At 59.9% G+C, this 27,001-nt stretch overlaps 6 protein-coding genes across 14 annotated transcripts in view; 3 read left to right on the top strand and 3 right to left on the bottom strand.

Annotated features, from left to right (window-relative positions):
* Window positions 1-3,705, top strand: part of COASY (Coenzyme A synthase) — a 4,059-nt gene extending 354 nt beyond the window's left edge. The window contains exons 2-10 of the mRNA XM_015651050.2: window positions 5-305; window positions 628-842; window positions 996-1,127; window positions 1,326-1,515; window positions 1,866-1,930; window positions 2,699-2,783; window positions 2,904-3,001; window positions 3,091-3,237; window positions 3,463-3,705. Coding sequence (XP_015506536.1) covers window positions 5-305; window positions 628-842; window positions 996-1,127; window positions 1,326-1,515; window positions 1,866-1,930; window positions 2,699-2,783; window positions 2,904-3,001; window positions 3,091-3,237; window positions 3,463-3,519 — 1,290 coding nt within the window. The 3' untranslated portion in view covers window positions 3,520-3,705. The remainder of the gene's footprint in view (window positions 1-4; window positions 306-627; window positions 843-995; window positions 1,128-1,325; window positions 1,516-1,865; window positions 1,931-2,698; window positions 2,784-2,903; window positions 3,002-3,090; window positions 3,238-3,462) is intronic.
* On the top strand, window positions 3,606-7,555 carry MLX (MAX dimerization protein MLX). Of its 5 annotated transcripts, none has more exons than XM_033520086.1 (8): window positions 3,606-3,705; window positions 4,271-4,307; window positions 4,533-4,665; window positions 4,959-5,065; window positions 5,274-5,373; window positions 5,636-5,735; window positions 6,053-6,254; window positions 6,367-7,555. In XM_033520086.1, the coding sequence occupies exons 2-8, from the start codon at window positions 4,293-4,295 to the stop codon at window positions 6,421-6,423; spliced, it is 714 nt and encodes a 237-aa protein (XP_033375977.1). In that variant the 5' UTR covers window positions 3,606-3,705; window positions 4,271-4,292; the 3' UTR covers window positions 6,424-7,555. The 5 variants fall into 5 exon arrangements, with proteins under 5 accessions (XP_033375977.1, XP_015506644.1, XP_015506643.1 ...); XM_015651158.3 differs by lacking the exons at window positions 3,606-3,705; window positions 4,533-4,665 and adding exons at window positions 3,879-3,961; window positions 4,443-4,532; XM_015651160.3 differs by lacking the exons at window positions 3,606-3,705; window positions 4,533-4,665 and adding exons at window positions 4,033-4,051; window positions 4,443-4,532.
* A 161-nt stretch (window positions 7,556-7,716) lies between these two features.
* PSMC3IP (PSMC3 interacting protein) lies at window positions 7,717-9,624 on the bottom strand. 2 transcript variants are annotated; one of them, XM_015651161.3, is made up of 8 exons: window positions 9,330-9,624; window positions 9,143-9,249; window positions 8,988-9,077; window positions 8,802-8,913; window positions 8,562-8,707; window positions 8,397-8,450; window positions 8,257-8,316; window positions 7,717-8,186 (listed from the first exon to the last, which is right to left on the bottom strand). In XM_015651161.3, the coding sequence occupies exons 1-8, from the start codon at window positions 9,358-9,360 to the stop codon at window positions 8,127-8,129; spliced, it is 660 nt and encodes a 219-aa protein (XP_015506647.1). In that variant the 5' UTR covers window positions 9,361-9,624; the 3' UTR covers window positions 7,717-8,126. The 2 variants fall into 2 exon arrangements, with proteins under 2 accessions (XP_015506647.1, XP_033375979.1); XM_033520088.1 differs by having other exon boundaries at window positions 7,717-8,316.
* Window positions 9,625-9,734: 110 nt separating this feature from the next.
* Window positions 9,735-17,140, bottom strand: RETREG3 (reticulophagy regulator family member 3). 2 transcript variants are annotated; one of them, XM_015651135.2, is made up of 9 exons: window positions 16,920-17,140; window positions 16,376-16,482; window positions 15,208-15,238; window positions 14,001-14,127; window positions 13,227-13,311; window positions 12,691-12,828; window positions 12,148-12,227; window positions 11,669-11,801; window positions 9,735-11,251 (listed from the first exon to the last, which is right to left on the bottom strand). In XM_015651135.2, the coding sequence occupies exons 1-9, from the start codon at window positions 17,123-17,125 to the stop codon at window positions 10,818-10,820; spliced, it is 1,341 nt and encodes a 446-aa protein (XP_015506621.1). In that variant the 5' UTR covers window positions 17,126-17,140; the 3' UTR covers window positions 9,735-10,817. The 2 variants fall into 2 exon arrangements, with proteins under 2 accessions (XP_015506621.1, XP_015506622.1); XM_015651136.3 differs by lacking the exon at window positions 16,920-17,140 and adding an exon at window positions 16,589-16,870.
* A 184-nt stretch (window positions 17,141-17,324) lies between these two features.
* Window positions 17,325-24,213, top strand: TUBG1 (tubulin gamma 1). Its single transcript, XM_015651134.2, has 11 exons — window positions 17,325-17,468; window positions 17,683-17,795; window positions 18,266-18,433; window positions 18,705-18,773; window positions 19,566-19,645; window positions 20,225-20,351; window positions 21,018-21,104; window positions 21,315-21,464; window positions 22,737-22,889; window positions 23,163-23,324; window positions 23,541-24,213. Exons 1-11 carry the CDS (start codon window positions 17,420-17,422, stop codon window positions 23,736-23,738), a joined length of 1,356 nt encoding a protein of 451 aa, XP_015506620.1. The 5' UTR covers window positions 17,325-17,419; the 3' UTR covers window positions 23,739-24,213.
* Window positions 24,214-25,101: 888 nt separating this feature from the next.
* PLEKHH3 (pleckstrin homology, MyTH4 and FERM domain containing H3) overlaps window positions 25,102-27,001 on the bottom strand; it is a 7,043-nt gene continuing 5,143 nt past the window's right edge. For 2 of the 3 annotated variants that reach the window (XM_015651089.1, XM_015651088.1), the window contains exons 10-13: window positions 26,812-26,932; window positions 26,288-26,737; window positions 26,024-26,215; window positions 25,102-25,943 (exon numbers count right to left, since the gene is read on the bottom strand). In XM_015651089.1, the coding sequence (XP_015506575.1) occupies window positions 25,761-25,943; window positions 26,024-26,215; window positions 26,288-26,737; window positions 26,812-26,932 (946 nt within the window). In that variant the 3' untranslated portion in view covers window positions 25,102-25,760. Of the gene's footprint in view, window positions 25,944-26,023; window positions 26,738-26,811; window positions 26,933-27,001 lie in introns of all 3 variants that reach the window. The other variant, XM_015651087.1, reaches the window with a different exon arrangement.

Consider the following 27,001-nt stretch of genomic DNA (forward strand, 5'->3'; position numbering starts at 1 on the left):
CGAGGCGCCGGGGCCGCCGGAGCCGGTGCAGCTCGGGCTGCAGCGCCTGGCCGCGGCTGTGTACGGCTGCCCGCCGAGCCTGCCCGCGCTGCTGCTGGGCGAGGACACCGCGGGGGACTTCGGGGGCGACCCCGAGGGGGACCCCGAGCAGGATCTTAACGCGACGTTCCCCGAATTCTTGGACGTGGCGGTCGGCGGCACCTTCGACCGGCTGCACGGCGCCCACCGGCTCCTGCTCAGCGCCTGCTGCCTCCTGGCCCGGCGGCGGCTCCTGGCCGGGGTGGCCGACGGAGACCTGCTCCGCCGTGAGTCCGGGGCGGCCGTGGCACTGCGCGGGGACCAGGGGTGAGCCCGGTGCTCCCCGGGGCAGGGCAGTGGTCTGAGAGCCCAGTGATAAGTGAAGTCCTGGCAGTCACCCACCCAAGGTGGTGCCAGCCAGGCAGAGCGTCAGTGGGGACCCAGTGGGGACCTGGTGTCCTGCCCACAACCAGCAAGGTGTACAGGGACAGCCGGGGCGAGGGGAGGGGGAGGCAGCGTTCAAAGTCCCAGCCGGGTGTTTTCTCCCATCTCTTGGTCTTGGTCATTTCTGTCACTCTTGTGCTTCTCCGCCCTCCTGGCACCCGGCAGACAAAGTCCTGCCGGAGCTGATCGAGCCGTACGAGCTGCGGGCGGCGAAGCTGCGCGAGTTCTTGGAGGACGTGAAGCCCTCACTGTGCTACGACATCGTGCCTCTGGCCGACCCCTTTGGCCCCTCAGTCACAGACCCCGACCTGCAGTGCCTGGTGGTCAGCGAGGAGACCCGCCGGGGAGGGGAGGCTGTCAACAAGAAGAGACTTGAAAATGTAATTCCCACACTGGAGCCCGGTGGGCTACCCCTGCCTACCCTCTCACCCTGCCTGGTGATTTACCCTGGGGGCAAATCTGGTCTCGATTCACCCCTTCCCTCTGCTGCATCCTCATGGCTAAGGGCCCTCAGGGCTCCCTTCTCTCATCAGGGGCTCACTGAGCTGGCTCTCCATGAAATCCAGTTGATGAAGGACCCCGACCACAGTCAGAACGAGGAGGAGAAGATCAGCTCCTCCAGCCTCCGGCAGAGGCTGCTGGGGACGCTGCTGCAGCCCCCACGGGTGAGGGGGGCCTGCAGAGCCACAGCTGCAATGGGAGTGCCCGGGAGGAGGGGTGGGAGTCTCAGGAGCTGAGGAGTTTGGAAAGGCTGCCTGCTTCTCTGCAGGCCAGGGCCTTTCATGGCCATCTCCAGGCCGGGGTGTCAGGATCCTTCCATAGCAAAGCCCAGTCTGCTGCCATGGCTTTCCTCTTTCCCTTAGCAAGACCCAGCTCTGCCGTTGCGCCCGTACGTGATTGGCCTGACTGGGGGAACTGGGAGTGGGAAAACCTCCATCGCCAGACTCCTGGGGCACCTGGGCGCGTTCGTCATCGACGCTGACAAGCTGGGCCACGCCGTCTATGTCCCCGGTGGCCCGGCCTACGAGGCAGTGGTGGCGGCCTTTGGGGCAGGTAGAGTCACTGGAGGCTGCAGGGAGGAGGAAGGGCAGGGAGGGGTGTCCCAGCATCCCAGAGAGCCCCGGCCTGTGCCCCTCTCCCACCCCATGAGTTTTGGGCTCCCCAAGTGTTGTGTGTCCCATGTCAGAGCTGCTGCTGGGGAACGATGAACCAAAGCTGCTGTTTGCCTGGAAAAAGCTTTTCCCTGTCCTTTTCAGGAATCAAGTGAAGAGCTGCCATGTTAGGTGTTACAGCCCTTTTCTGCATGCTGTTGAGAGCCTTATGCCAAAGCCCTTTCCTCAGCCCAGGCTTGCCACAGGGATGGGAGTTGTCCTTCCCAAACCTGTCTTGCTTCTGCCTTGCAGAGATCCTGAACAAAGATGGAACGATTAACAGGAAAGTCCTTGGAGCCAAAGTGTTTGGAAACCAGGTAAAAGCAGGTTTATTGTAAATACTTAATGCTGTGAGTGGGGGCTGTTCTCCTCTTGTGCCAAGGGATCTTAGTTTTAAGCCCTTTGAGATGATGACACCTTCCTGGCTGTATTTCTTGGCAGTGACATGGGGACAGAGTGGGACAGATCACGTCTCTGCAGCTGATGTCTGATTCTGAATCAGCAGCTGTGCTGGATACACTGCTCTTGCCCTGCAGCTGCTGCTGCCTCCCTGTTCCAGCTGCCATTCCCATCTCCTCTATACCATGCTTTTCCTTCACCCAGCTCAGAGCAACAGCCCTGACACACACAGCCAGTGGTCTCTGTCCCTTGGGGGCTCAGTGGGCTTTACAGATGCTCAGCCTGTTGCTCTGCTGCTGCCCCAGGTCAAGGTGGAGGCAGCTCAAGAGGTTCCCTGGATGGACTCTTGTGGGACCTGCTGCACAGGGAGACTGCTGTGCTGTGGAGTAAAGCACCCCTCACAGCAGAGACTAAGATCTCTGCTAATAGCAGGGCCCTAATGGCAGGACAAGAAAAATAACAGGGAAAAGCACCCTGACCCTGGCAGCAGGAAAGGGAGCCTCTGGCCAGTGTGAAAGCTTTCCTTCCTGGTGCTTGGTGATGGGCTGGACCCACCTCCCCAGCCTCAGTCCTTGCTGAGTGTCCCCTGACTGCTTACACCTTCCCTCTTCTGTCTGGCTACACAGGGGTTCTGAGATGAGGGAGACAAGGGACTGAATCTCAAATCCCACTGTGGTCCTTTCCAGGAGCGGCTGAAGAGCCTGACAGACATTGTGTGGCCAGAAATAGCCCAGATGGCGAAGGAGAGAGTCAGAGAGGCTGATGCTCAAGGTAACTGGCTCTGTGGCAGCCTCAGCTCAGCAGTGAAGTGCCTGCACTGCAGGAAGGTGGGGCTGAGCCCAGGCTGGTGCCATCCACGGCCAGGCACTGAGGAATGCCCTTGTTCCGTAGGGAAGGCCGTGTGTGTGCTGGACGCTGCTGTGCTGCTGGAGGCCGGCTGGCAGGACATGGTGCACGAGGTGTGGACAGCCATCATCCCGGAGGAGGAGGTGGGCCCTGCCCTGGACCCCTCCCTTGCTGCTGGGGCTGATCCTCAGCCTCCCCCCGAGCACACGAGTGTCCCCCGTGTCCCTGCCAGGCCGTGAGGCGCATTGTGGCCAGGGATGGGCTGACCGAGGAGGCTGCTCGCCGCCGGCTGCAGAGCCAGATGAGCAACAGGCAGCGGGTAGAGCAGTCACAGGTGGTGCTCTGCACCCTCTGGGAGCCGGACATCACCCGCCAGCAGGTGAGCCTGGGGCTGCTGCAGTACCGGGGCCGTTCTGGGTGATTGTGGCAGGGACTGGAGGGCTCAGTGCTGTGCTCGGGCCGTGCCTGCTGTGCCTGCGTGCGCTGCCACGAGGGGTGGCTCTGGGGGTGTAAATTCAGCCGGGAAGGAGGAGGTGTGGGACTGGTGTGACGCTCCTGCCGCCTCAGCCGTGGGCTCTGAGGTGTCACCGCGGATCTGTGGCAGGTGCACAAGGCCTGGGACCTGCTGCAGCAGCGCCTGAGCGCGGAGCCCGGCCCGTGAGGGACCGACAGCCCCGCGGAGGTCCTGCCACCACTGACCACCATGAGCCAGCGGACGGAGCAGCGTGGCACCGAGACCACCGGCCCCGTTCAGCTTCGGCGAGGGTCCGGGGCGTCCTGCGGTCCCCCGGTGAGGGGGACCTGAGGCTGAGCCCCGCTGGGTGACAGTAAAGAGGCTGCTCCTGCAGTGCGTGTCCGTGCGCCGGTGCCGTCCCCTCGCCCGCCCCGCAGGGCCCCCGGTGTCGTTCCCCGGGGCTCGGTGCGGGACTCCCGGTGTCCGGAGGGTACCCGCGGTACCGGGGGCTCGCGGCGGCGACGTCGCGCCCATGACGTCACGCGCGGGGGTGCGCGCGCGCGGGCGCCCCCTGGCGGCGGTCACATGACCGGGCGGGCGGAAGATGGCGGAGCCGCCGGGCGCCGCGGCCGAGGACTCGTGGGGGAAGGTGGGGCCGGGATCGGGTCGGGCCGGGCCGCCGGGTGCCGCGGGGGCGCAGGGCGGCACGCCGGGACGCGGCTCATGGCGTCCGGGCAGGGTGAGCGCCGGGCTGGGGGGTCCGGGGGCGGGGAGCGCACACGGGTCAGTGCCTGGGCGAGGGGCGGTGGGTGAAGGCCCCGGCGGAGCCGCAGCTCGGGGCTGGCGGGTGCTCTTCGGGCCGACCGAGCTCCTGAGGGCGGGGGGGCTCCGGGGCGCGGGCCGCGGTCGCCGCCCAAGCCCCACTGACGTGTTTCCTCCGCCCGCCGGCCCCGCGCAGGTGGACGCGGCCTACGGCGACAATGGCCTGGACTCCGGTAGGTGCCCGGGCGGTGCCCGGCCCGCCCCAGCCCCGTTCGTGGGTGGCAGCGGCTGCCCGGGGACGCCCCTCACGTCCCTGCGCCCGGTCACACCCCGCCTTGGGCACTGACCCCGGGACACTCTTCTTCCAGCGCTCTTCATGGAAAATGCCCGGAAAGGCAGCATAGTGTCCCGGGCCAACAGCATCGGCTCCACCAGTGCCTCTTCTGTCCCCAACACAGGTGGGGTTTGCCCTCCGTGACCGCGTGTTTCTGCTCGCTCGGGAATCCGGCGGGGCTCCAGGTCTGCCCTGCGCCGAGGGGCTGAGCGTGGCTGGGCAGGATTCCTATCCTGAGCAGGAAGAGGAAGAGGAAGGTGGTGGAAACAACAACATCAGGGTTCTGTGGTTTCCAGCAGGGTTTGGAGTCGAGGATCACTCTGGTTTTGACACCTTCCCAAGGGAGCTGCCACCCACCTGCCCAGCTCCCTGAGGAGAGGGGAAAGGGTTGCCGGGGCTCCTTGGAAGGCTTTTCTTTGGCCCAGCCTGCTGTAGCTGAATGGGGTGGGGGCTCTGCTGGGCCTGGCTGCAGCTGTAGTGGTCCCTTGAGCTGTCTTGTGCCCCTCCTGGTGCCTGTCTCCCCACCCCCAGCCACAGTCTGTCCCCACAGATGATGAGGACAGTGACTACCACCAGGAGTCCTGCAAGGAGTCGTACAAGGACCAGCGCCGCCGGGCACACACCCAGGCCGAGCAGAAGCGCCGAGATGCCATCAAGGTGAGGCACAAGGCAGCAGTTTGCTGCTGCCAGCCTGCCCCAGCACCCCTCTCTTCCAGCACTCCTCTGTTTTGCTGCTGGATGTGCCCTCCCTGCATGTGTGTGTGTGCTGGAGCTGCCCTGGCTCTGACGGGCTGTGCTGTGGGAGCTGGGTGTGGACCTGGCCTCACAGGATGAGCCCACACTCTGTGGCTTTACTTCCCTGCAGAAAGGCTACAATGACTTGCAGGCCATTGTCCCCACCTGTGAGCAGCAGGATTTCTCCATCAGCTCACAGAAGCTGAGCAAGGCCATCGTGCTCCAGAAAAGTGAGTCCCAAGGGCAGGAGGGAAGGAGGTGCTATCAACCCCCAAAGCTCCGCCCTAGAGGTGTGCAGGACAGAGTTCAGCACCTTAGAACCTTCTGGTGTGATGAGGCTCTGGGGAGCTTGGGTGCTGCTCCCCTGCACTCACCTTCCCCAGGGGAACTGGGTCAGTGGGAGCTGATGGTGCCCTGGCTCAGGCACCTCCCATGGGGATCTCAGGGGCCCGTGTGTGCTCCCAGATCCTCACTCTGTGTTTTCATGCTCAGCTATTGACTACATCCAGTTCCTGCACAAGGAAAAGAAGAAACAGGAGGAAGAAGTTTCTACCCTCAGGAAAGATGTGATGGCCTTGACGATCATGAAAACGTAAGGGAAGAGCTGTTGGGGTCGTGCTGTCTACTTCCCGTTGTTTCCTCACATCCTTGCAGGGTTCTGCAGTGGTTCTCCATCTGGGGACAGGCCTGGAGCTTGGAAGCAGGAGCTGGGTGTGGGAATCCAGAGCTGGAAGCAGGAGCTGGGTGTGGGAATCCAGAGCTGGAAGCAGGAGCTGGGTGTGGGAATTCAGAGCTGGAAGCAGGAGCTGGGTGTGGGAATTCAGAGCTGGAAGCAGGAGCTGGGAGTGGCAGCTCGGAGTCGTGAGTGGAGGCCTCACTGCTGCCCTTGGTGTGCTGTGCTTGTTTCAGGAACTACGAGCAGATTGTGAAAGCTCATCAGGACAACCCAAACGAGGGGAAGAACCAGATCTCTGATGAGGTGAAGTTCAGTGTTTTCCAAGGCATCATGGACTCCCTGTTCCAATCCTTCAATGCCTCAGTCTCTGTAACGAGTTTTCAGGAGCTCTCAGCGTGTGTCTTCAGCTGGATTGAGGAGCACTGCAAGCCCCAGGTGAATGCAGGGCTGCAGAGGGGCTGGTGCCATGGCCAAGGGGGCAGAGACAGTGGCACAGGGGTGGCTGTCCCTCCACAGACCAGCTGACCATGTCCTCTCTCTGCCACAGACGCTGCGGGACGTTGTCATCGGGGTCCTGCACAAGGTGAAGAGCCAGCTCTACTGAGCCTCCTGTGCCACTTCTGTGCCTGTGGGGATGGGACACTTCTGCCCAGAGGCCTGGGTTCCAGGCACCACCCTGGGTCCTCTCCCTTGTGGCTGTTTTTAAGGTTCTCTGAATTATTTATTGTATTCCTTCTGAAGGGGTCGTGCAAACACTGCTGCTCCACTCAGTGCCACCAAATCTTTGTAGGGACTGGGCAGGAGGGGAGGGAAAGGTGGTGAGGAACAGAAGGTGGGGAGCAGAGTCTGTGGCTCAGGCAGTGCCACGGGGTTGCCTGTGCCACTGACTCTCCTTGCAGGGCTGATCCCAGAGCAGCTCCATCCTGTGCCCTCAGGTGTGACAGCCTTGCTATCCCCAGGGTGGGGAACTGGGGACTAAAAATGATGGGTTTCTAATACAGCAGTAAGAATTGCTTTTCCCCGACCCACTGGGCTGTCCCCTGCCCCTCTGAATCAGCTGTTTTGAGTCAGCTGTTGTGTTTTGGAGGAGCCTGGCAGTGCTGGCAGCAGGATGAACCTGTCAAGAGCTGTGGCCATGGCAGTGTATACTAGGGCCTTGATGAACCCCAAGCGCTGCTGCAGCCATGAGTCCCTGGCAAGGAACACAGGACGTTCCTGCAAGTGCTGGAACACCTCTCCTTTTCAGAAACCGTGACTGTACTGCACAGGAAAGTTCTGCAGCAGTAGCATAGTGTGGCACATGCACTTGCTGCTCCTCAGAACTTCTATACACACACATCCACGACCAGCCTCGATTTAATTTTTATTATTGTAAATTTTGAAATGGTCTCAAAGCGCTGCCTGTGCCAGCTGTAGGAGCAGCTGCTATCAGTGACATGTTTGACCCTGTCCCACACCCAGTTTGGGTCACAGCTCTGCCCAGGTGAGGACTGGTCACTGTCCAGTGATGGGACCAGGGTGCTGCCAGCAGCAGGGCTCTCCATAACCATGTTTGTGCTCCTGCTCCAGGGGCACATCCAGGGAATGTTTATTTCAGGAAGTTTTTCCAGCACTGAGGAGGGAGCACTGCCTCCTGCCTTGGAAAGAGGATGTGGAATTTTACAGACCTCACACATGAAAGTGATGTATTTTTCTATTGTGAAAAGTAATTAAATAAATTTTGCTGAATGTTTTAATGTTTTTTCTGATGTGAGTTCCTGGAGTTCTGCTCTAGAGCTGGTAGTTTCCATAAGCCCATTCCAGCCCCTGTGGCTCAGGTCACCCTCTCCTGGCTCCTGCCCTCCCCACTCCTCAGAGCCTAAACCCTGCCCTGAGACAGACAAACAGCACAGGGATGTGCAGCTGAACCCAAATCCTGCTGTTTAATGGATCATACTCTCATATATGACCACTCAGCAGCTAGAACACATACAGAGCTCTGCAGCCCAGACAGCTCCCTTTCCTTACCAGAACAGCAGAGATACAGCACCAGTGCCCCCACATGTCCCCTCAGTCACACCAAACCTCAGCCAGGCAGCTCCATTTACTGGGGGTATGAAAAAATGACATTCCACTGCAAGGAGAGGGCCAGTGCCAAGTTCCTCCCACCCACCACCCTTCCAACTACAAAACATTTTAAAACAAAACCAAATAAATACACAGGACAAGCCCCAGTCCTGCAAAACAAGAAAAAGAAGAACCCAACAGCCAAGTTTCAGAGGCAGCTCCATAGCAGCTTCTCTCCAGAACAAAGGCTCCCCCAGCACCTCACACAGTCGCTGGCAGCACGACACCGTGGTCCTCATCCGTCTCTATCCCAACCTCCTCCTGCGTGGCAGGAGAACAGGCTCAGGGTCTGGCTCGGCAGCCGTGGGCACAGCCCAGCCTCGGTACTTACAAAGAATTGCTTCTTGCTCTTGGGATACCCCTCCAGGATGGCATCCAGCAGCTCTGTGGCCTGGCGAGACAGGGCACGTGAGGGCTGTGGGCAGCAGTCCCAGCAGGGCCCCCAGTGCCCAGCCGCACCCCAGCCGGTACCATCCGCTTCCTCCGGCGCCACTCCCGGCGGTACAGCTGCTGCTCCCGGCACACCTGCCAACAGCAGCGGGTCACAAACACCCCGAGGGGCTGGCAGGAGCCCCGGGCAAGCACTGCCTGTAAGGGAACTGCTGGATCCTGGATCCAGACACAGCAGCTGTTCACCTTCTCTTTTTCCTCTGGAGTTACGTGGTTGGTAGCAGACTTAATCCTCTCCAGTTTCTCCGTGCAACTGGCACAGTCCTTCCTCAGCGCCTCGATCTCCCTGGCGATCTCAGGGGTTGTCATGGAGCTGTTCAGGTCCTTCAGCTCTGGGAAGGTGGCACCGATCACGGGCTGGGCTGCCACCCGGCATCAGGGCAGAGCTGCCCGTGCCCTCGGGGCTGCCCGGCCGGGCACACTCACCCGCCTCCATGTGCCGGCAGCTCTGCTGCAGCGCCTGGAGCTGTGCGGAGCGTGTGGCGATTTCCCCGTCCAGCCCTCGGAGCTCCGCATCGCTGGCGGCCGGGAGCTGCTCCTGCGGGGAGCGGGGGCTCAGGGCTGCGGGGCCAGCGGGGCCAGCGGGCGGCGGCGGCGGCGGCCGGGGCTCACCTGGTCAGCGAAGTAAATCTTCTGCTTCCCGTAGGCCTTCTCGCGTACGCGGCCCTGCTGCGCCAGCTGCTCCAGCGCCTTCACCACGGCCTGCGGGACTCGGCGTCAGCCGGGCCCGGGCCCGCCCCGCCCCAGCCCGGCCCGGCCCTGCTCACCGCCTTGCCCAGCCCGTGCTCCCGCTGCAGGTTCCCGAAGGCATCCTGGGCGCTGTACGGGCGGTTCTGCTCCCGCAGGTACCGCAGCAGGACAGCGGCGGCGCCTCCTGCGGGACCAGCCCCGGTCACCGCGGGCTCCCGGCACGGCGGAGGCCGCCCGGTGCTCCCCCGCCAGCCCCGCACTCACCGCCCGCCGCGGCCTCGCGCCCTTTGCTCATCCCGCGGCCCCGGGCCTCCAACCCCGCTCCGTTCCCGGTTGGCGCCGGTCACGCACTTCCGGCGCGCCGGCTGCTCCCCGCCAATGGCGGCGAGGGCGGAGGCACACGGTGATTGGCGGGGGTAACACCGCCCGGTACCGGCCCGCCCCGCGGGAACGGCCCCGCGGCCCCGGGCAGGCACTCACACACCGGAACCGGCGCTCCCGCCGCGGGGCGAGAAGCGCAGCCCCCTCGGCCTCCCACCTCCGCACCGGACGCGGCCAGGGGAACGGGCTCCAGCCCGTACGGAACCCGTTATCCAGCTCCCCTCCCCGGCTGAGGCCGCCCCCCGCCCCCGATGGGCAGAGCCAGACAAAGAGCAGCCGGTAACGGGGTCCCTGACGAGGTACGTTCTTGGCTGCACAAACGTGATCAGAACAGGGTCTATGGCTTAGGAAAAGTAATGGGGGCACTCGGCAGGCAGAGGGGGGCGGCTCTCCCTGGGGTCTGCTGGTTTGTTCACAGGACCGCGGCAGGCGCGATCTCCTCAGTCACTGGTGCTCCGGGCTGCTGTCCCTGTCCGGTTCCCTTCCTGCACAAGGCTGGAGGCAGCAAGGGCCCAGGGGACACACCTCCGCCCTGGCAGCCCTGCTCCACTTCCTCCTTCTTCCAGGAAAACTGCTGCGGGACGCGCAGCCTCGGCCCTGCCCACGGGAACGCACTGGAGCAGCACAAGGGTTTCTAGCAAAGTGTTAGTTGGCTGTTAACAAAGGCTGTTAGTTCAGAAAAGCAACACAAGAGCAGGGGCTACACGTGGATGTTCTTGCAGGTGGTCTGGTGGTCACAACAGGTGTCTTATTGCCATTGAGCTCTTACAAAACAGCATCAGGAGGAGCTGGAGCCAAGGGAGCAGCCAGTGCAAGGAAAACACTGCGGCTGCACAACATCCACAATGGAGCAAGGGGCTTGGTTCCACCTGGAGCTGGATATTGCTGAGAGAGAAGACTTGGATTTGTGCACATTTTAGGAGCAGGGAACAGCTGTCTGTGACAGAACAGCATTGAGTCCCAGACACCGTGTCTGAGGGGCTCTGTCCTGTTCCCCTGGTTACACATCAGTGCCAGAACTCAGTGCACAATTGTTCCTGGCGATACTGTCAGTCCCACTGAACTTGAGAGCTGCAGACACCAGATTTATTGTCTTAGAGAAAGTTTTGAGCAGGCAGCATCCTGTCAGACAGTGCAAGGTGATTGTGGAGCTATCCCATCAACGCCTCTTCTCTACAGATTGCCAGTGTCCTTTATTTTAAAATCCAAGCGAGGCTACAGAGTCACAAGTCACACTGTGTACCCAGCCAGGACTGGCTGTCACATCACTCAGACTCACAGGAGACAATTGAGAGAACTGTGCAAGGCTTTTCCTCCTAGGATTCCCTCCATGATGCGCAACAGAAAACCAGAGGGAAGTGACAGGATGATTTACTGGCCTCGGGAGCCAGTGGGATCCAGCTGATTCAGCTCTGACTGATCCAGCATTTCAAAGTCATCCCCTTCGGCGTCAGTGTCCAAGTCCAAACTGGCGGCTCTGAGGTGAGTCTTTGCCCCTCTCTGGGGATTGGTGCTGCGTGAGGAGCCTGGCTGAGGGGCTCCTGACAGTGCCAGCTGGATCATGCCCCTGGTGACAAAGCCAGCAATGTTGTTGGTGAGATTCTGCACCGATGGCAGTGTGCCAAATTCCTCCTGCTCGTATGGGAGCTGCAGATCCTCTGTCCCTTGTGAGCGGTACGCCAGGCTCGGGATCCCAATGCTGGTGTCATCTTCATCATCTATGCCAGTTACTTCTGGGTTTATGGAAGGGAAGTCAGGGAGATCCCTGGCAAAAGATTCTTCTGGGTCACTGTGACCATCCAGGTCTGGAAGAGGAGAAAGTGCATTAATTGCCAGTGCTCACCAGCACCCACAGGCCCAGGCAGGAGCTCACAGATCACACTGTCCTCAACGTCTCCCTGCCCCCATCTCAGCTCTTCAGATCCCAGCTCACTCGCCGGTGCTGAAGCAGCCACCTGCTAGAGGGGAGCACCAGCACAGCCAGACTGGTGGAGCTGGATCTGCCTTTGCAGAGCTGCTGCCCTCACTCCACTCCAGCACCACAGGAGTGAAGGAGGAAGCTTCAGTTCTGAATAAAACAGGCAGCTGCAGCTCATTTCCAGCAGCAAGGCCGACATCAAACACCCAGACTTCAACAATGGGAGGTAACACATCCTCCCTCTGACCCATCACACTGGTGTTTGCTTGGCGTTCCACACCTTCCAGAAGCTGTTTCCTCTCACCTTCTGATCCCTCTGTCAGGGGTGTCTGGCCCCTTGAAAGGTTAAATATCCCATTTTCAGTATAGGAAACCTCAGCATCTGAATGCTCTGAGTCAGAGATGGTCAGTTCCTTGGCGACCACGGAGTCATCCAGCTTTGAAACAGAAGATAAAATTGAAAACATCAGCACTAGAAAGGTTATCCCCATGCCTCAAGACAAACAGATGATGGAGTGGCCTCCAGCTAAACCTGGCCCTCATGGGAGACTGCTACCTGAGACTCATTCACATTTACTGCACAGTTTAGGAGACTGCAGCTAGTACAAGCAGCTCTGGACATTCTTTAGTTCAACAGATGGGAAAGACCCATCTGAAAGGACAGTGTCCTCATCTGCTCTCCCATCACTCTCAGCTACACTGTGCTGACACAAAGCCAGATGCTGCATGTCCCCAGTTGGTTTTTTCCAGCTGAGCTCTTCTCTCCCCCAGAGGCTCTGTTACCTTGGGGCAGAATGCAGCCAGCTCCTCTTCGCTGTCACTCCCATCGTCCGTGGCTTCCTGACCAAGAGCCCGGCCACGCACTGTTAGAAACCAGACACAAAGCTGTTACTGCTGCTGGGGCAAGGCTCTGTGCAGGACCAGAAAACCCCAAACTGCACAAAACAGAGCAGAGCCACCTCTGTTCCACAGCAGAGCCATGATAACTTCTGACTGCGGCTGTAGCAGGTTTTTGCTGAGATGAACATGTTTAGAACTCCCTCGCACAGAGCCTTTCCTCCTTTTTCCAGAATAGAGAACACACAGTTCTGGCAGCCAAGAACTGGAGCAGCTCAGTGCTGTGAAAAGCCCACAGCAGCTGCTTCCTAGGAGATGGCTGCAGAGGCGGAACTGCGTCTCTCTCTTCCCAAGGCAGTTCCAAGAATTTGCCATCCCAGACGTGCAGCCTCTACCGCCCACCAAGGCCGGAGCCTCTGTTCACAGCCTGTTCCAGGTATGAAAGATCAAGGTGCAAAACCCTGGGGCCAGAAACAGCACAGAACTCACTCTGCCTCTCGCGCCGCCTCGCTACCATGTATCCCTGGACGCTGAAGTCCAGCCGCTGCAGCAGGGGCTCCAGCCGCAGGTACACGCGCTGCCCCAGCCGGTGGTACATGGCCAGGGGCCACAGCAGGACGAAGAGCACTGCAGTGAGCAGGAATGTGGGTTAGGAGGTTGTTCAGGATGCTGCCTGGTAAACATCCTGCCTGTTTTGTGATGCAGCACAGCACACAGAGCATGGCAGATCTGAGAACTGAGGGCAGTGCTGTGGGAGTCTGTTACAACAGGTGCCATCACCTCTGCCCATTTAACAAAACAACCAGTTAGTGCTCAGATCTGTAGTTACTAAACACTCAAACATGTTCTCTCCAGACCAGACTTTAAATCCTGGTCAAGAACCATCACATTCCTGGCAGAATGTATTGTTTTAAATTTTAAAGCCAGTCACACAAGCTTTCCTTCTGAGCCCCATTTCTTGGACATTCAGCACCCACTCATCTCTTTTCACATGTAAGTCTGTGTTGGCACAGAGGTTTACTTACACAGCAGGTATGAGAGCAAGAGCCCAGGGATATACTGGCCCAGGACAGCCAGGAAAGTGAACACTCCACACACTAGAAGGCAAAACTGAAGACATGAGAGACAGTGAGTTTCCAGGGCTAAGCAGTAGGTTCACTCACTTCTTGACCATCTCGGCCTCTGCAAATTCTAGATCAAGTTACTGTTCCAAAAAGGGTGAAGCCTTCACAGTGTCCAACCACCTGCTCCAGCACAGGCACAGACACAGGGCTGTCTGCCCTCAGAGCCACAGCAGCTGAGACCTCCTGCCTCAGGGCAAGAGGAGCTTCCCAAAGCAGGGACACCAACAGCAAGGAAGAGGCTGAACTAGAGAGCTCTTCAAGGTGAAGAGGACAGTATCACTGTGCTACAGGTTTCTCTTTCCATAAACTCAAAAAAAGAAGAAAGAAAAAGCTTGACACACTTTCTCAAACTGTTAAAACCCAGTGAGGAGACAAGTTTGACAGACACTTGAAAAGCCAGAAACCTACAGAAGGAGCAGCCACGCTCTCACTTCAGTGGTGCAATCCACACACTGACATTCACTTTCTCCTCCCTCCTCCACAACCTGATTATTCTGCCTGTGCTTTCCATTTTTCCCCACCACCTAATAGGCATGGTGTTGTGGGAGACCTCCCATGGCAACCTCCCATCCAGGAACGTGTTCAGCCAGTGCTGAATGCCAGCACAGGAGGATCCCCGTGGTCAGCAGAGGCTCCACACCAAACAGGTTATTTCTGAAGACTCTACATTCTCACCTTGCCAGGGCTTTGCCTCTTGAAAATGAAGAGATTACTTAAAAAGTTGGTCCCAGTCACCCATCCTTCAGCCAAATGATGACAGAGCTCTGGCACTCCGAGCAGCCGAGGGTGGACGTATCCCCAGCTGCAGTGAGGGCAGAATTTGGGAACAGATATTGCTGTATCAGTGTCAGGGTTGAAGACCCTTGTTACAAATACTTGTCCCAATGCTTCCTTCTTTCCCACCCAGCACAGAGCTCTAGAGATGAGGGTCACTTGCCCTCCAAGCAGTGTCCTGCCCAAAGCAGTTTATCTACAGCCCCTCTAGCAGCATCCTAGTGTTCCCACAGCACTGAGGAGCAGGAATTTCAGTCAATGGCCTGGACCAGTTTCCATGCTACTGGAGAGAGTGCACAGTGCAGAGGCAAATCAAGTGAATCCATTTACTTTTTTTGTGTTTCTCTGGTCAACTGCAGCCTCCAAGTGTTCAGCATGAGGTCTAGAAGCAGCCTTGCACCTCACTTCATGTTCTCAGTTACTCTGGAGGCCTTGGTCAGTTTTGTTAGTGCTGCCTAACTGCTAGTCACGAGGACCTGAAGGTTTGAAAGAGCAATTTCTTTTGTGCTTGGGCCTCTTAGAAAAAAATGAATAAAGACAATTGTCCTTTGGCACCAGCTCAGGTGATTTAATCAGGAGCTGACATCCAGCACAGCCTGGCAGTGGCGGCAGGAAGGTGTGCCCAGAGAGGCAGGTGTGAACAGTGAGGCAACACCTCAGCATTTCTCAACCCATTATTAATGCTGCAGTCAGATCATAACTATGCAGAAACAACTGCTGGAACAAGCCTGTTAAATGTTCCCTATCAAGTCTCAGAAGACTTCATTAATTCCCACAGAAATGCAGTTTTCTTGCCACTGGAGGCCTACACAAAAGGAATTGCTTCTAAGGCAGCACCTCTAACTTCAGGGGGCAGGGAATCAAGCAAGCATATCTGGAGGCTGGTGTGAAGGCAAAGTATAATAAAATGGCTTGGGCAAGTAAAAAACTTCTCACGACCACCTGACTGCACCTGGGTCTCCATCTGTCCTCCACTGAGCAGCTCCCAGCTCCCTCCTCCCTTGTCCCCTTCCTCCTTGCCCCAAGGAGCCAACATCCCAAGCATGTGCAGGTAACAACATAGTATCACAACAAAGTATCACAGCAGAGGAGTCAATTAGTTTCCTACCTCTCATTGTCTAATTCATCAGGTCTCGCCACTAAAATATTAAGAACAGACACTATATTAGTTGCAAGGAATTTGCAATGGGAATGCTTAGCTCTTGGGATTTGAGTAAAGCTTTAATGAGCTGGGAAACACCTGGAAAAGACATTAACTGTAATTACAGGATGGAGATGCATCAGTCCATAACACATCTTGAGCATGTACGTGTGACAGTACAGGACTGCAAGAGTCTCCCTGTTGCTCCTCGGTGTTTGCTGGACACTAGAGGCTGCACAGTTCCCTCTCCCCCACTCCCTGCACACACCAGCTGGGGAGGAGGAACAGCCTGCAGACTGGAGGCATCAGGCATTTAAGGCTTTTGATACTTTCCCACCCAGGCTGGGACTTGAAAGGGATGTACCAGCCACCCTGAGAGATCAAATCAGAGGGGTGAGGGAGTTGGACAGACGCTGGCTTCTAAGAAGGAGCCTGAGCAAAGCTTTGAAACCAAGGAAAGCTTTAATGTCTTCCCAGGAACTAGAGAGAACACAGATTGAAGCAGGAAGCTGGGAGCTGAACTTGCTGGTTAGTCAGGGAACCAGCTCTGGGAACATGCAGGCCCTCACACTCCTCCAAACTAACCTGTCCATGCAAAGCCAAGGGACCCCGAGCTGCTCGGAATGGGGTTGTTCATCAGTGTATTAATGTCACAAAGGAGGGATACAACTGCTTTGGTTACTGAAAGCTGAAAACTAACTTCATTAACAGCCTCTTCTCCCAAAGAAATCTCTGATCAACAGCAAGGCTGCGACTTGTCTTCATCCTAAACTGGGTTATTATGGATTCTGAGGAGGAATCCAGACGAGTTCCACATATACTTCAATTTCTCACTCTGGTACTGAATGCTCCAAAAGTGAATCACTGTCTCAAGCCTGCACTAGGTCACGTACACCCTGTGGTTCAGGATGACAAGACAAATACCAGTGTCACAAGCACAGAAAGAACTTTTGTTTACACAGGTTAGAATATTCCAGCTCCAGAAAGAGCATGCCTGCAGTACTCTTGCCAGCTTCTAGACCCTTAAAGCAAAAGGCCCAGGTTTTAACAATACAACTGCAGACAGTGCAGAGCCTGTACTTGTGGGGCTGGAAATGGGGCTTGTTTGCTGCTATGAGCTCAAAATGGAACTTACCACCAATTTCTGGCCAGATTTTGTGCTTCCACTGGTCTAGACACACTACTACCATGAGGGACAGTGCAGTCAGAAACAGCAAACGAAGGGAAGTCAGAGCAAAGAACCTGTGGGGAAGAAACCAATGAGTTGGTACTGGCCAGATCTTTGTGAGACACAAAAGAGTAACACAAATCAACCTAAAATCAGTCACTCAGAGGGAAAACTCAGCACCTGCTATTCAGTGAGCACACAGCGTGCTCTGGAAGCAGCTGCCAGGTGATCCTGGTTTGCTTGTGTCAGTTCTCCCTGCTGTACATCTCCTGTCCCAGGGAAGCTGCCCTCCCTCCCCTACCACAGCAGGCTGAGGTTTCCCAGGCAGTTTGTTGCTCTCAGGGACAAGAACAGCACGGGGACGGCATCGGACCCAGCGTTCCCAGGTCCCTCCTGTCCGGAACGGGACATGGAGCAAACCCGCGGCTCCTTACGGACCGTTCCTCCCCGGGGACAGCTCCCGCAGGCTCCCCGATCCTGTCCCGATCCCGGTCCCAGCCCCGCCGCTCACCAGAACAGGCCGTGCACCGCCGCCCAGCACAGCGCGCTGCGGCCCGGCCGCTCCCACACCAGCGCGGCCTGCACGGCGCCCAGCAGCGGCTCGTAGGGCCCGAGGCGGCAGCGCAGCGCCGCGCTCAGCGCCTGCACACGCCGCTGCCGCTCGCCGGGCCCGGGCCCGGGCCCGGGCCCCGCCGCCGCCGCTGCCGCCGCCGCCATCGCTCCCTCACGGCGTCAACATCCGCCTGCCCGTCGCGCGCGCGCGCCCGCCGCAGGCATGGCGGCGCCCTACTACAGGCTGCAGCTCCGTCCTGTGCGCCGCCATCTTGCGCAGGCGCGGGCCGCGCCCCCTGGCGGGACGCACGCGCGTTGCCGGGGCGCCGCCGGGGGCGGAGGTGCGCGGTGCTGCCCCGGAAGCGAGCAGTGCGCACGCGCGCTGCCGTTGGCGCCGGCGGGAGACGCGGCGGTACCGGAGTCGGGCGGGGCGTGGAGCGGAGCGGAGCCTCGGCCGCGATGCCGCGGGAGATCATCACCCTGCAGCTGGGCCAGTGCGGCAACCAGAGTGAGCGCGCCACGGCCGTGGCGGGCCCGGGAGAGCGCGCACCGGGCGGGGTCGGGATGCTGCGGGGGGGGCCAGCTAGCGGGCCTGGCGGGACGGGGCGGGGCTTCAAGCGAATGGGGCGGGGCCTGCGGACCGGGGCGCTCCGGGCCCTTCCCCGGTCCCGGTCCCGGTCCCGGCCCCGCTGCCCGGCCCGTCTGACCGCGCCTCCCCGCAGTCGGGTTCGAGTTCTGGAAGCAGCTCTGCGCCGAGCACGGCATCAGCCCCGAGGGCATCGTGGAAGAGTTCGCCACCGAGGGCACCGACCGCAAGGACGTCTTCTTTTACCAGGTACCGGCAGCCCCAGGCCGTGGAGCGGGCACACCGCGCCAAGCGTGCTGTGGCCGGCGGTGCAGCTGGGCTGTGTGTGCCCCCGCAGCCCCTGCGGGCACAGGGGCGGCTGGGCGGGCACGGACCGTGCCGGTGGGAGCGGCGGCTCAGCCCCGGCTCCTGCTTACAGCCCGCTCCGGGCTCCCGCCCGCGCTGCCGCTCTGTTAGCGGAGCGCTGGGGAGGCGGAGCAGAGGCACGAGGCTGTGGTGCCATAGATAGTGTCTTATGTAAGCACGAAGAGTTCCCCCTCCCGCGCTGGGAGTGCTCTGGGGCAAAGGGATGCTGCAGTGAGGATAAGCTGCACAGGACCAGCCTCTCTCTCTCCCTCTGGCCAGGCCTGGCCATGTGGGGCTCAGCTGCTGCTCCTGCTCTGGCAGTGGAAGTGGCACCGAGCTGCAGCAGCATCAAGATCCTCTTGCTCCCGTTGTAGGCAGATGATGAGCACTACATCCCCCGGGCTGTGCTGCTGGACCTGGAGCCCCGTGTCATCCACTCCATCCTCAACTCCCCTTACGCCAACCTTTACAACCCAGAAAACATCTACCTGTCCGAGCATGGAGGGGGAGCTGGGAACAACTGGGCCAGTGGCTTCTCACAGGTACCAGCTCTAGTGCTGCTGGGTGAGACACAGGGCAGCTCTTCAGCTCTGGGGCTTTGTCCTGGTTCCCTCATGCCAGCTCAGTCCCAGTTTCCGAAGAGCAACTCGTCACTGGCAGGGACTGGTGTCTCTGGGACTGTGTTCCTGAGCCCTGTGGTACCCTGGGAACAGGACCACACTGCCAGTCTGACTTGACTTCACACCAAGCTTGAGCAGCTCTTCTCCATGTTCTGTGGGAAAGGAACAAAACCAGTCCTGATCTCTCTTGCAGGGAGAAAAGATCCATGAAGATATTTTTGACATAATAGACAGAGAGGCTGATGGGAGTGACAGTTTGGAAGTAAGTAAACAAGGGACTTGGATCCAGTGGCCGTGCCTGGTGTTTTCCCAGCTTGGTTGCTCTTTGTAAGATTGAGCTCAGCACTCCAATGGGCACAGACTTGCTCAGTGAGCTTGTGGGACTGAGCACAGGACATGTAGAGCGGGGATCTAGGGACAGGAGGTCTGTCCATCCCCACTCCACGCCAGCCTGCCCCAGAAGTTCTTTCACTGTTCACTTGTGGAGCATTTTTCTTTACACTGTCTGTGTGAACCCATACCCTGTGTGCAGACAGGGCTGCTGGGTGCTCCTGTCAGGCTGTGACATGGCAGCAGGGGAAGGGAGAGCATCACCAGAACAAGCTGGTAGAAGGTTCGAGTGCCTGTTGTGGGAGCTGAGCTGGAGTCAGGCAGTGAGAGCTTGGCCTCGGTCATTCCAGAGGGAGGGAGGGGTGTGAAGGACCCAGGAAAAGGCTGAGAATGTGCAGCTCCATTTCCTGTGACTGCCTGGACCCTGGAGGTGACATTGGAGCTATTCCAATCCTGTTCTGGGTGGGAGGAATCCTGAGCTCCCGAACAGCTGTTGCACTTTGTGGGGTGTGCAGAGATGCAGATCCCACGATGTGGGCAGGAGTGGCCTGAGGAGCTGTGGCTGCTGCTGGGGTCAGTCTCTGCTGCATCCGTGCTCCCAGCAGCCACGAGGAGCTCTGGCCCTGTCTGTCAGGTCTCTGCTTGAGGCAGTGAGGGTGACACACTGTCTGTCTGCTCTGGGGCTGAGCTTCACCTTCAGCGCCTGCCTTCTGCTTCCTTCCAGGGATTTGTGCTTTGCCACTCCATTGCTGGTGGAACAGGCTCTGGGCTGGGCTCGTACCTCCTGGAGAGACTGAATGACAGGTGAGCACAGCCCTGTCCCCTTCCCACAGCGCAGTGCCTGGCCCAGCCTGGGCAGCCTGCCTGGAGCGGGAGCGCTGACTCAGAGCCACCACCCCCACCCAAACACTGCCTTGTGCAATCCCTGGCGTGCTGCCTGCAGAAGGCTGGCTCCTGATACGCCTGGGGACTTCAGAGCCTCTGAAACTGGACTCCTTCTGTCCAAGCTCTGCCTTCCCTCAGATGTTCTTATCAGGCAGCTGCCTGTGGACACCCTGACAGTGCAGGGGAGGGTGGGAGGCTCTGGCTGAAGGCTGTGAGTTGCCATCCTGGCCTGTTTCAGCTTGCATCCTCTTGAAAAGACTTGTGAGCAGCTGCTTAATCAGCCTGTGGATGGCTCAGCCTCCCTGTAGCTCCTCTGGCAGCCTTGTGCTGCTGGGGTAGGCATTGCTGGGACACATTCTCTCCCTCCCTGGGAGCCACTCTGGCTGCAGCTTTGGTGACTCACCCTGTCCTGAGCCCTGGAGACTGCTAAGGCAGCTTGTGGGAGGGGAGAGTGCAGCTTGATGCTGTTAACCCTTGAGATGCTGCACTTCTCACTAGGTATCCAAAGAAACTGGTGGAGACCTACTCGGTGTTCCCAAACCAGGATGAGATGAGTGATGTTGTAGTCCAGCCATACAACTCTCTGCTGACACTGAAGAGGCTGACCCAGAATGCTGACTGTGTGGTAAGAGGCCCGTGGTGCAGCCAGCCCTGAGGAGTTGTCCTTGTCCCCACAGCTCAGATCTGGGGCCAGCACAGTGACAGCACCGTGTGCCTGCCAGCCCCAGGTGCAGCAATGAGTGCACCCCAAACCGAAGGGCCAAGCAGATGTGGCCCCCAGGACCCTCACTGGTGCTAACCCCTGCAGAGTTGCATTTCTGCCTTGGTGGTTCTTCCCAAGGCAGTGAGGACTGGCTGTGCTTCCTCTGTGGAGCTGTGCTGCAGCCCCTGCCTGAATGCAACACCTGTGTCATTGGAGCACCCACAAGGTCCCCAGCCAGGCCTTCAGCCTGCACCTTCAGCCAGGTCCCCTGCAGCTGGACCCTGCATGTGGCAGTGGAGGAGCAGTTGCACTGGAGCTGCTGCAGCTGTCACTGCTGCAGTGCTGACCCAGGGGCAGAGCTCTTTGGGAGAGCTGGGGAGCACAGCCAGGAGGGAGGGAAGAGGTTCCATTGACGGTGTCAGTTACGTGCCACAGATGAGTCAGATTGTGGTTTCAAGTGTCTGCCACTTGTACAGATGGCTCCACTCAGGCCCTGGGCTGGACCACCAGTGCCCTGGGACACATGGCCAGGACTGCCCTTCCTCAGCTGTCTCAGGGGCCCTTCACAGAGCCAGCTTTCTCTTGCAGGTGGTTCTGGACAACACAGCCTTGAATCGGATCGCGACAGACCGGCTGCACATTCAGAACCCGTCATTCTCACAGATCAACCAGCTGGTGAGGACTTGTCCCTCAGGAGAAGCCAGCATGGGGTTTCCCTGCTGTGTTCAGTTTAGTCTGAACCTGCTTCATGGGCTGGGCTCAGGGGTGGGCAGGCTGGAGCTGTGAGGGTTCTGTGCCCTTCCAGGCACCCCAGCTTCCCTTGGCATGTCCAAGGCAGGTTTGACATGCTCTGCAACCCTCTGCTGACCCTGTCCTCTCCCCTAGGTCTCCACCATCATGTCTGCCAGCACCACCACGCTCAGGTATCCCGGGTACATGAACAACGACCTCATTGGGCTGATCGCCTCGCTCATCCCCACGCCCCGGCTGCACTTCCTCATGACGGGGTACACGCCACTCACCACTGACCAGTCGGTAAGGCAGCCCCAGGCTCTCCTTCCCATCCCCAAGGGCAGAGAAGCTGCCACACTCACCTTGCAGCATCTGTCAGCCCCGTCTCGGTGTGAGCTGTCACTGCACGTCCCAAATCCCAGCCCATGTGCTCACACCATGTGACTGCTGCATGTGCAATGAATCAGACATGAGCAGGGAGCTGTGCTTGTGCCAGGCTACCTGCTGCATGCATCAGGGTGGCTGTCAAGATCATCGTGGTCAGGACTGGCCACCCTTAGCAGTGATGAGAGCAAGGCCAGGAGAGTGGTTCTGCCACTCCTGTGAGCCATTGGCTTTGACAATTTGGATCCAAACCCTAATGCTCGTTGTCACTGATGGTGGGCTACAGGTGTCAGCCCTTTCCTGAAACTCAGTCTGTGTCTGAGAGTGAATCTGCTGCCCCTCTGCACTACAAGTGCTGCTTCTTGCCTTTGGCTTGTCCCTAACTGGTGTCCCCCAGCCCCTGGTGCCAGTGGGGCAGTTTTGTTTCGGGAGGTGCTCACCTGCACTGGCCCACTGCGGTTCGGAAGGAACTAACAGCTGCTCTTCTCCTCTCCCTCTGTGCATTTCCTCAGGATGTTTATCAGAGAAGCAAATCTGAAAAACTGCTGGCTCTGAAAAGGGTATCAGTGTGTGATCTGTCCTCTGAGAGAGGAGTGTGGGCAGGGCTCAGCCAATGGCTCAACCAGTGCAGGAGGGGGCTGCCACCTCAGCCAGCTGTCCCTGCTGTGGGCAGTCTGGGTGCTGGCCCTGGCTGTTACCCCCCTGGCCAGTAGCAGCTGGGCAAAGCCCCAGCAGCACTCAGGGAGGGCAGTGGCCAGGCTGCCCATGGCTCAGAGCTGGGCAAGGCAGGGAGGGCATGGAGTGGGGAGCAAGTCCTTTCCTGTTGAACCCTCATTGCTCCCTGCCTGGCAGTGGGACAGACTCATGTTTGACAATAACAATATAAAACAGGTCCCTGACCCTCTGTTCTCAGCTGAGCTTCACCCCCAGCCCCTGCTGTGCTGCAGAGTGGGGACCAGACAGCTCCCAAGCTGGAGCCTTTACTGACACTGTTTCTTGGCCTGGCTGTGCCTGTTGCGTGGTGCTGGGATTTCTCTTGTCTTGCATGCGGCTTTGCATGTGACTCTATCCTCAGGGTGAGGGCATCTCTGTCCAGCTGCCCCCTGCTCCTGTGTGTGTGTGTGTGTAGCAGGCAGCAGGAGGGCAGGAGCAGCACACCTACTCCCTCTGACCCCTGGCTGGCCTGTGCAGGTGGCCAGCGTGAGGAAAACCACAGTCCTGGATGTGATGAGAAGGCTGCTGCAGCCTAAAAACGTGATGGTGTCCACAGGGCGAGATAGGCAGACCAACCACTGCTACATCGCCATCCTCAACATCATCCAGGGAGAGGTGGATCCTACACAGGTGAGTTCCTCTGCCTGTTCAGGTACTGATGGCCATGGTGTGGCCCAGGGAAGAGCATGGTCACTGTCTGTGCAGGGATCCTGGGGTGAGACTTAGGGCAGTGCCTGAGAGCTGGCTTCAGATTGCTCCTGTTGGGGCGTTGGCCTCATGGACAGGCTGCAGTCATGCTGAAATCCCCCTTCCCATGGCTGTGTCTCCTGCAGCTCCTGGGTCTGCTGCAGCCAAGCTGTTTGTCCCTCAACTTGGTGCCCCTTGCTGTTCTCATCCCACCAGGTTCACAAGAGTCTGCAGCGGATCCGGGAGAGGAAGTTGGCCAACTTCATCCCCTGGGGCCCTGCCAGCATCCAGGTGGCTTTGTCCCGCAAGTCCCCTTACCTGCCGTCCGCTCACCGTGTCAGTGGGCTCATGATGGCAAACCACACCAACATCTCCTCGGTGAGTGCCTTTCCTCACCACGCCGGGCCCTGCAGCCCCAGACCTCGTGTCTCTTCAGTCTGGGCCTGTCACAAAGCCAGGGATGGGGTGGGAGGCTCCCAGCAGGGCTCAGGTCTGGTCCAGGGTCCTCTCCTCAGTCCTGCTGGCCGAGGTGCCCTTCTCTTGGGAAGGGTCCCTGGGGAGCTGTGGCCCCCCTGACCCTGCGCCGCTCTCCAGCTGTTTGAGCGGACGTGCCGGCAGTACGACAAACTGCGCAAGCGAGAGGCATTCCTGGAGCAGTTCCGCAAGGAGGACATCTTCAAGGACAACTTCGACGAGCTGGACAACTCCCGGGAGATCGTGCAGCAGCTGATCGATGAGTATCACGCAGCCACACGCCCTGACTACATCTCCTGGGGCACGCAGGAACAGTGAGTGCCATGCCGGGAGACGGGAAGGTCCCATGGCCACCCCCACGCACGCCGGCAGGGCTCGTCTCGGCCGTGCCCACGTTTCTCACCCCTCAGCGCTGCCTGGTGCGGCTGAGCCCTCTGTGGAAGGCCCTCTGTGGGGAGCCTGCAGCTCCTCAGCGGGGCACAGCCCCCGCCCCACCGTGTGCCCTGGCCCAGGACAGGACTGGGGCAGCTGCGCGCTCTGCTGGGAGGGAAGCTCTGCCTGTGGGAGCAAAACTTGCTGTAAGGAGGAGGAGAGTGACCCTGGGGCTGGGAACAGGCCTGGCCCCCTGAGTTGGGTGCACACAACCCCCGTGGCCAAAGGCTCCGTGTGGCTGAGCTAGTCCTTGCCCTGGGCAGGAGCCTTGTTCCTTCTTGGCCAGATCAGGCCTGGGGCACAGGCTGTATCTATATTTTTGTAGGTTATTTTGCTTTAATAAAGGCCGTTCCTGCACTGATGCTGCCTGCATGACTCCAGATTGAACAGCCAGGCAGGGAAGCCAGATGCAGAGACCAGGGCCTTGTCCGGCTGGCCAGCTGGCCCCGTGGCACAGGAGCACCATGGCCACTGCTCATCAGCACGTCCTGGGGTGTGCAGGGCCAGCTCTGCCCCACGGGCAGTGCCACGGGGCCCAGGCAGCACTGGGCAACTGCTGCAGCAGAGCCAGAAATACTGGCAGGACCTGCCAGCACGGCTGACCAGGGCTGGGACCGGCACCGCCCTGCCCGCAGAGCACACAGCACCCACATGCATCTTCTGCAGGAGTGAGGCCCTGTGCAGGGGTGGGCCGTGAGGGCCTGGGGGTGCTCTCACCACTCAGGATCTGAGGCAGGGGACATGGGCTTGAGGCCGTACAGTGTCAGGGGATATGGCCACAGCAGCTCTGGTTCTGACCTGTGGGAGTTGGGCTGTAAGCTGGGGACAAGGGGCAGTGCCGGTGCCATCCCAAGCCCAGGTAACCCACGGTGAAAATTAGCATCTTCCTCTTAGCCTTCAGGGCACAGAGCAGGCGACCAAAAATACAGCCACCGACTGAAAATACAGCCACCGTGGCAGCAGGAGCTCCCACGCCCTCTTTGGCAGCGGCGGCCGTGGCTGGGGCAGTTCCCCCCGCCGGGGCAGCCAGTGCCAGGGGCTGCCGGGGAGCTGGAGCTGCCTGTGCTCTTGGTGAAATGCCAAAGGTCGCCTGGCAGTGACCAGAGGGACAGCAGTCCCTGCCCCCAAGGACACGCTGTGCTGCTCCTCCCCGCTGCCTGTCCCAGGCCCTGCTGCCCTGGCTGCCCCAGGGATCCGACTGTCCCAGCCTCCCGCTGTCAGCCCACGCTCCAGGACAGGAGGCCCAGCCTTTCCTTTGTGCATTTATTTAGAAAAACAACCAACCAACCCCCCCCCATCCCAAGACAGAACCAACAAACTCTACAGAGGCAATACTGAGGGGCTGAGCCCCAGCCGTACCAGCTGCCACTCCACCAGCCACCCCTGTGACATAAACCTGGCCACAGGGCCACCTCAGAGCCCAGCCACTCGTGCAGGAGGAGCCCGCGGGTCCCCGGGGCAGCTTGGCCAAAAGCCGCCCGCAGCTTTCCCGAAGGGGTGGGTCCAGAGGACGGACAGACAGATGATGGCACAGCACTACTGCCTGGTACCCTCTGCTCTGGGCAAAGCCCCCGGGGCACGAGCAGAGTGACCAGGCAACACAAGTGCTGCAGGCAAAGGCACCAGGGTATAGGGGACGGGGACAGGCCTGGGGGCAGTGAGGGGAACCGCAGCGGGACGGCCCCGCTGCCCACCAGGGAAAGTGCTGGGAGATGTGGGGCACGCAGGCGTCTCAAAATAAATTAAGGAATAGCCAGAAAGGCAATGGCAGTGGGGGGAGCACCACCCCCTGGCCCCCTGCTCTCTGGAGCAGCTGGGGGCCAGCACAGACCTGCCACTCGCTGCCAGGCCTGGCTGCCCTCCCACGCCGGCCATTGGAGCACCTGCGTGGCCACATCAGCTGCTGGGCTAGCTGTGGGAGGAACCCACTGGGGGCCGGTGCTGCCAGGGCCCGGCTGCAGGGCAGAGCCCCTGGGGCAGCACAGTGGGCTCCGAGGTGGGGCGACTGGTGGGAGGCTCCTGGGGCCGGGGCAGCCGCTGGGCACCCGCAGAGGCGAGGTACGTGTTGAGGAGCTGGGCGATCTCATCCACCTGCAGGTAGAGGGGGCACAGGGGGTCAGTCTGGGGCAGCCATGGTGAGAGGGGAGGGTGGAGGGATGGCAGCCCCTTACCTGGGAGGTCTCAAAGAGCAGGTCTCGATCCTCCACGGAGAGGCGGAAGGTGCTGCTGTCAGAGGCGCCGAAGGAGGAGATGCGGCCGTAGCAGAAGCTGTCCAAGGGCTCGGGCTCTCCCGGCTTGTAGAGCGAGACCGCCTTGGCCCCGATGCCCAGCCACAGGCGCTGGGGTCCGGAGCCCACCGGGCTCTGCGGGGAGAAGGGTGTCAGGGTTGCCCACTGCCAAGGCTGCCCCTGTACCACACCCAGCCGGGGCCTCACCGCGTGCAGGTCGACATCGAAGAGTGTGGAGCCAAAGCCCGGCCACTCCCGCACCAAGGCCATGTAGGCAGCCATGGCCTCGGGCCGGCCCATGCCCTGCAGCAGCTTCCACTTCTCCACAATGGCAGCCATGGTGCTGGCCCCCTCCTCACGCAGACGGCCCCGCAGGCGCTGGTCCCGCTCCGCCCGTTGCTTGGCCAGCGCTTGACCCCAGAGCCCGCCGGCCAGCAGCCCCGCACGCAGCCGGGCCCCCCGGCACTTGGTGGGGGGCCGGTGGGGCGGGGGCGGCAAGCGGGCATGCAGCACGTGGGGTGGGAAGAGCTCCTCCAGGCGCGGGAAGGGCGCGTGGGTGGAGAAGTCGCTGTTGAGACTCTGCAGGCGCAGGGCTGCCAGCGTCTGCAGCGTCTCCTCGGACGTGGGCACGTAGCCCCGCAGCACCATCTCATGCGCCTGCGAGAGAGCGGGGTGAGCTGGCACTGCCACCACGGCACGGCATGGCACAGCCACCCCAGCGTGCCACTCACCTGCTCAAAGAGGAGGGCAAACTCCAGGCTGTCCCGTGGGACATTGTCCGTGTCCAGGAAACCGTAGTGCTTGAAGCAGAGCCGGCACGGTGGGTCCTGCTCCCGGTCCTCTCCAGCCAGGCTGCAGCGACAGGATTGGCTCCATCAGCTTGTGGATGTGCCCCATATGGTCTGTCCCCTCCCCCCCGTG

Source organism: Parus major, chromosome 27, assembly GCF_001522545.3.
Source record: "Parus major isolate Abel chromosome 27, Parus_major1.1, whole genome shotgun sequence".
NCBI lineage: Eukaryota > Metazoa > Chordata > Aves > Passeriformes > Paridae > Parus > Parus major.